Source organism: Cyprinodon variegatus, unplaced genomic scaffold (genome assembly GCF_000732505.1).
Source record: "Cyprinodon variegatus isolate N-32 unplaced genomic scaffold, C_variegatus-1.0 Scaffold81, whole genome shotgun sequence".
Taxonomy (NCBI): Eukaryota; Metazoa; Chordata; class Actinopteri; order Cyprinodontiformes; family Cyprinodontidae; genus Cyprinodon; species Cyprinodon variegatus.
The window spans coordinates 1391717-1398903 of NW_015150534.1; the positions used below are offsets into that span (position 1 = coordinate 1391717).

A 7187-nucleotide genomic window follows, 5' to 3' on the forward strand; every position below is an offset into this window, starting at 1 on the left:
ATGGAATTAGTATTTTTAGTCTTAAAATAAGATAATTAGATAATTTTCACTTGAAATAAGACAATGCATTTGTGTTTTCTTATTTTAAATGTAAATTGTCTTGTTCCATTGGCAAAGTGTCTCAATTACCTCCTCAATTCAAGAAAAAATGCACTTATTGCAAGAAAAAATGACTTATTTAGATTTAGATTTTTTGCAGTGTAGAAATAAATGAGGGCGGTCAGTTAGGTAGTTGATGGTCCAGGCAGCAAGATGTCTGTCCACTCCTGCGTCCTCCAGCTTCCCCCTGAAGGGCTGTCAAAAAGTCTCTCTTCATTTGTTCATTTTCAGAGAATCTTTATTTTTTTAAACTTTTCTCAGATTCATTATTTCTTACCTTTAAGTGTTTTTCTTTCATTAAAACAATTGCAACAATTTTTTTGTCCATGTGTGAACTTGCTTTGTCATCGAAGCGTATTGCGGCTGTTGTTTGGACCGAAAAACAAAACAAAACAAACAAAAAAACCGAAGTATTTTGTCTGAGAAAAACTTCACCTCCTGGCCTGTGACTCACTCTGGTGACTAACATCGTTTTTGTTGGCCGCTATCTCACACAGGAAGCCTGAGAGCTGTTAACTTGACTTGGTTTCCTTACAAATGTGACATTAAATCTATTACAGTTACCAAATAGGTTTCTAGGCAACGCAGAGTCCCAGAGCTCATGTTGCGGAGGAAAATGTGTGAAAAAGTCAGGTCTCTAATGTCTGTTTTTCAGGACGAATCGACAGGAGAGATAACTTTCTACATGAAGGGTGCTGATGTGGTGATGGCGGGCATCGTCCAATACAACGACTGGCTGGAAGAGGAGGTAAACGCCTCTCTGATGGTTTTTTTTTCCCCGTTTCCCCCTGAGAGCCTCTGTTACCCACTCTTTGTTCTGTTTCTTAGTGTGGAAACATGGCCAGGGAAGGCCTGAGGGTCCTTGTGGTCTCCAAGAAGTCGCTGAGTGAGGAACAGTATCAGGATTTTGAGGTAATCAACCACTTATAAGATTAAAGATTAAACCACAGGAAGGCAGAGCCTGAGGGGGGGTATTGTGGTTATTATCTCCATAAAGAAGAAGGATCAGTCCGACCCAAGTCGGTATGGATATCTTCAATGTTCCGGTTACATCAGCAGACAGATTCTGATTGATGTCTCGACCCGGCAAATAAAATTTCTAAAATGTCAAAGAGTGTTACTTGGTAATCAGGCTAACCTTTGACCTCCCATGAAGCCCCGTCTTCCCCATCCTCCCACACACAGCGTACACAAGGCCCCTCTCATCGTCAGGGCCGCACCGGACCCGGCCGGGCCGCCTCCCCCTGCAGTCGTTCGCTCCAGGCGCATTTCTGAAGCGTATAATTGAGTGAGCAGATCTGGTGGGCAGCAGTGAGTCACCGCCTGAGTCACACACAGAGTTTGTGTTCCTGTGTGAGTCATACTCAGATTGTTTTTGCTTTATCTCACTTGAGATGCCCCAGAGCTGAAGATGGGCGTCAACCGACTGATCATGTCTGGGTGAGAGTGGGACGCCGGAGCCACAACAGTTGTCAACAGTGTGTGAAAGCAAATAAAAAAATATATGTATTTCTGGTGTGTGACAGAGAGATGGGTTTAGGTGGCACACATTCCCTACAACAAAAGAAAGGACACTTTCACCAAGTATGGAAATGAAATATATAAGAGAGAAAAGGTTTAATATTTTGAAAAGTTTGATTTAAATCTCAGTGTATAACATTTACTGCCATCTAGTGGTGCGTTAGGGATTACAGAGGTTATTTGCTTAACATTATTCTTGGATATTTTTCAACTTTAAGACGAGATCAGAGGATATGAAAGCCCCACACAGCAAGGACGCTGTACACCACTTCATTTCTACTTTGGAGTATACATTCATCAGTATACTCAGTGGGGGAGTGGACAACTAGTGTTTAGGGCATAGAGCTTGGAATCCTGAGGTTGTGAGTTCGAGCCCCACTCTCACAGACTGACACTCTGGGTCCTTGAGCAAGACCCTTAACCCCACACTGCTCCCCAGGCGCCGCACAATGGCAGCCCACTGCTCCCCAAGAGGATGGGTTAAATGCAGAGAATGAATTTCGTTGCGCTGTACTTGTGACAGTGTAATTAAAATAAAAAAACATTCACTTAAAAAAAATATTTTATTTTGGTTTGTGTTTTATAATATTTTTTTATTTTTTATTTATCCTTTATTTAACCAGGTAATACCCATTGAGATTAAAAATCTCTTTTGCAAGGGAGACCTGGCCAAGATAGGCATCAAAATTACATCACATCATTACATACGTACAAAAACACACACATAAAAGCCAAATATGCACTTACATGAAATTTCAATTAAAACATTGACATGTGAGGGAGTCCAACTCAAAATAATAATAAAAAAAAAAAACAATATGAAAATGAAATATTATACTCTAGGAAAAGAAAAAAGTTACTCTCAAAACATGTTAGTTCAAATGTTTAATTTCTCAATAGATATACATATATATTTAAATTACATATATATATATATATATAATTTATTTATTTATTTTTTAATTTCCATTTCCCAAAGCATTATTTGCCTGCAACAATAATGGAACAAAATTCACTCCATAGCTCGGATGCCTCACCGATGAGGATGTAATTATTCTACGGAAGACATGGAGTGTCATAAATGTTACAATTCAGTTTATTTCTATGGCGCCAATTCACAACACATGTCATCTCAAGGCACTTTACAGTTCAACCAAATCATCCAGTCAGATTGATTCAAAGTTTTCTATCTAAGAAAAACCAGTTGCTTGCATCGACTCATTGAATTTTCAGCAATCCCTCAGACTAAGCATGCTTGTAGCGACAGTGGAGAGGAAAAACTCCCTTTTAACAGGAAGAACCAATGTTAACATCCTGAGTTCAATCTTCATGTTAGATGATAAGTTACCGCACAGTAGGTAATAAATCAGATTTTTATTTAATTTTTTCTGTACTATTGATTAAATTAATTTTAAAAAAAATGTCACATTGCAGGTAAGTCTTGTGACAGTTTTTAAATCAGAGGATTTATGTTTAAAATAAGTAAAATCAGCTCTTTTATCTCAAGTAAAAAAAGGATTGAGTCATCTTCCTTTAAGAGCAGAAATACTTACCTGCTGTCTAATCGTCTTATTTATCTGATAAATTCAGGGAATATTTACCTATTTTAAGAAATGTTTACTTATTTTAACATAGACCCTTGCATCGGGTGTCGCCTGTTGCTGTCTGGATGTGTTTCTGAAATTGAGGAGATGAAAATGTCAAAATTTATTATGATTTCCATCTAAAGGATTGTTTTGTTTTTAAAATAAGATGAAATTATTTAATTATTTTTGAAATATTTTATTTATTTAATCTGGTATTTTTTTATTTTATGGTGTATTTAAAATTTAAGTTTGCATTTAATATTTCATCTGCTTGTTTTATTGTACCTATGTTTATTATTTCGGCCCTCCATATGCCTCAGGGATCACATCACAACGATGTGAAGCTCATCTACTTGGCTTATTGTGACTTGGGGCCCCTCACGCCCACTTTGGGAGCCCCTGTTTTGCAGTATTTGATTATTATTATTAATGTGATTATTCTAGTTTTTTTTTTTTTTGTCTTGCTGATGTTTTACCTGCTTCACATTTCTTATTCTCGTAGCCAGACTTGACGTTTCCTCGTTTTCTACCGTCTGATTCTCTTCCAGTGAATCACTGTATTTATTTTTCTGTATCCTCCCACGTGCCGTGGCTCCATTGTTTGTGCTGCTCCCCAGGCGCGGTACGTCCAGGCCAAACTCAGCGTTCATGACCGCTCCCTGAAAGTGGCCACGGTGATCGAGAGCCTGGAGATGGAGATGGAGCTGTTGTGTCTGACGGGGGTGGAGGACCAGCTCCAGACCGATGTCAGACCAACTCTGGAGATCCTCCGCAACGCAGGCATCAGGGTGGGTGGCCTTTATAGTGGAAACAAAATGCAGAACTTACTAGAAAACGGATGATAACAAATGCTTTCTATAGTATTAAAGGAACGTTCCCTTTGGATCGTTTTATTTCCATCCATCTCAAAGAAGTTTGAATTTAAAATTTACCATCCAAAAATCTAAATAAAAATAGGATATTCCAAAATAATACTTTAAAAAATAATTTAACCTCAGAATAATTTTTTTTTTTCAAACAGATTTTCATAGATTTTTCAAAGTTTAGTTTTTTTCCCGAATTTTATATTTTCATATTTTATTTGTCAAATTAAAGTTTTACAAAATTTTTTTTAGCAGAATTGTTTTTTAAATTTCAGTTCTTCAAATAGATTTTGCGAACAGCCTTTTTTTTTTCAGATCACATCTCTGAAACGCATTTAGAAAATAAGGATATTCGAAAAAATCTGTTTGAAAAATTTTACTTAGAAAATAAATTGTTTAAACAAAATTTTTTTTTTCTGCCTGCAATAATAATAATGGAGCAAAATTCACTTCATAGTTAAAAAAATACTTCAAAATCAAAATATTTTATTAAAAATATTGTCTCATTTGTTTTGTTTAGCAACTTTAACTTATTGTTGCCATCCAAAAGTCTAAATAGAAATAGGAAATCCCAAAAAAAATACTTAAACAAAAAAATTTTTTAACCTCAGAATATTTTTTTTTCCAAACAAATTTTCATAGATTTTTCAAAGTTTATTTTTGATTTTTTTCGTTGTATTTTTTTTGCAAATTTTATATGTTATTATTTGTCAAATTAAAGTTTTATAATTTTTTTTTTTTAGCAGAATTGTTTTTTAAATTTCTTTTCTTCAAATAGATTTTGCAAACAGCCTTTTTTTTTCAGATCACATTTTCTTCACTCCAACGCAAACGCTCGCCGTTGACCAATGAAAATGTTGCTAACGTCCAGCAGACCAATAGAAATGCTTCTTCACTCCTGACTGTACAGGAAAACCCGACCCCAGAAGTGGAAAGAATTAGATCTGTGAAACGCATTTAGAAAATAAGGATATTCCTAAAAGTCTGTTTGAAAAATTTTACTTAGAAAAAAAATTGTTTAAACAAAAATGTTTTTTTCTGCCTGCAATAATAATAATGGAACAAAATTCACCCCATAGCTAAAAAAAAATACTTCAAAATCTAAATATTTGATTTAAAATATTGTCTCATTTGTTTTGTTTAGCAACTTTAACTTATTGTTGCCATCCAAAAGTCTAAATAGAAATAGGAAATCCCAAAAAAATACTTAAACAAAAAAATTTTTTAACCTCAGAATATTTTTTTTTCCAAACAAATTTTCATAGATTTTTCAAAGCTTATTTTTGGGTTTTTTCGTTGTATTTTTTTTTGCAAATGTTATTATTTGTCAAATTAAAGTCAAATTAAAGTTTTATAATAGTAATTTTTTTTAGCAGAATTGTTTTTTAAATTTCTGTTCTTCAAATAGATTTTGCGAACAGCCTTTTTTTTTCAGATCACATTTTCTTCACTCCAACACAAACGCTCGCTGTTGACCAATGAAAATGTTGCTAACGTCCAGCAGACCAATAGAAATGCTTCTTCACTCCTCACTGTACAGGAAAACCCGACCCCAGAAGTGGAAAGAATTAGATCTGTGAAACGCATTTAGAAAATAAGGATATTCGAAAAAATCTGTTTAACTTGGAAAAAAAAAATTGTTTCAAATTTTTTTTAATAATAATAATGGAACTAAATTCACTCCATAGTAAAAAAAAAAATACTTCAAATCAAAATATTTGATTGAAAATATTGTCTCATTTGTTTTGTTTAGCAACTTTAACTTATTGTTGCAGTAGAGTTAAATCTACAGACTGTCGTCTGCCATGAAGTACACTGCAAAAGCAATCTAATAAATTAAGTTTATTTACTCTTAATTTGAGCAGGTAAATAAGATGATCTGCCAGTGGAAATAGTATTTCTACTCTTAAAATAAGATATTTAGATATTATGCACCTAAAATAAGACAATGCAGCTGTTTTTTTTTCTTATTTTAAATGTAAATAATCTTGCTCAATTGGCAAAGTGTCTCACTTTCCTCCTCAGTTCAAGAACAAATGCACTTATTTTAAGAAAAAATGACTTATTTGGATTAGAATTTTTTGCTTTGTGTCCATTATTTTCCTCTCATCTCATCAGAGATCATTACTGGATGTGCTTTTGTGTTCCCTTTGAACCGTTTCCTCTCGGTTCTTTGCAGGTTTGGATGCTGACCGGAGACAAACTGGAAACGGCCACATGCACGGCTAAGAACGCCCACTTGATCACCCGCAGCCAGGACATCCACATCTTCAGACAAGTAGGTGCATGTGGAGTCGTTCTCCAACACGGCCCTGACATTAGCTGGTGGTTGTAGAGCCCAGGGCGGTGATCTGTGGAGCCTGGGCCAGCATCCACAGCTGCATAAATCACCCCCCCACCACCAGTGTAAGCATCTGAAAACCTCTGTCACAGAAAGAAGAAACCAGCTGGACCACTCCCAGAGGGAACATGCAAAGGGCTCACTTCCTAATTTGTTTTGCAGGCTTCGGGGCTTTGATTAGCCCCCCCCCTTCCCCTCTGGAGCCGTGCCAGAGCAGAAGGAGCGCCTGCCATGTAGGAAGGTTACAGTTTGCGTACAAATGTGGTTACTGGAAGAGAATAACAATGGTTGGCACGGCTTGAAAACCTCAGTCCCGATGGAGGCTGGATGGAGGCTGGATGGGGGGGAAGGGGGTGCTGACTGGACCCATAGCACATACATCTGGATTAGCTTCCTGGTGGCCACCGACACCCCGGCCTGGATTGACGTATGAATAGTCAGCAGTTGAAGGATATTCATACCAGAGCTCGGCTTTTGCTGACAGATTAACACCAGGCCTCCTCTGCGCTGAATTTTTGGAGGCGTTTATATTTGAAGTTGTTTTGAGGAATTTTTATTTGTTTTATCTGCAAGGAAATTACAAACTGATTCAGCTGCAACCTTCACTTTATTATGTTATATTATTGCTTTTACTAATGAACTCCTGCACACCGTCCAACTTGCATCAATCGATCTAAGATTGGAAGAAGATATGTTATATAGACATCTTTTAATATAAACATTGACAATCGAACAGAGCGCTTTGCACCTCTATATTACCTGACAGCTGCTGTAGTC

At 36.2% G+C, this 7187-nt stretch overlaps 1 protein-coding gene across 1 annotated transcript in view; it reads left to right on the top strand.

Annotated features, from left to right (window-relative positions):
* The window catches only part of atp9a (ATPase, class II, type 9A), a 76539-nt gene that overhangs the window by 47868 nt on the left and 21484 nt on the right, over window positions 1-7187 (top strand). Inside the window, exons 16-19 of the mRNA XM_015373131.1 lie at window positions 755-847; window positions 928-1011; window positions 3824-3994; window positions 6249-6347. Coding sequence (XP_015228617.1) covers window positions 755-847; window positions 928-1011; window positions 3824-3994; window positions 6249-6347 — 447 coding nt within the window. The remainder of the gene's footprint in view (window positions 1-754; window positions 848-927; window positions 1012-3823; window positions 3995-6248; window positions 6348-7187) is intronic.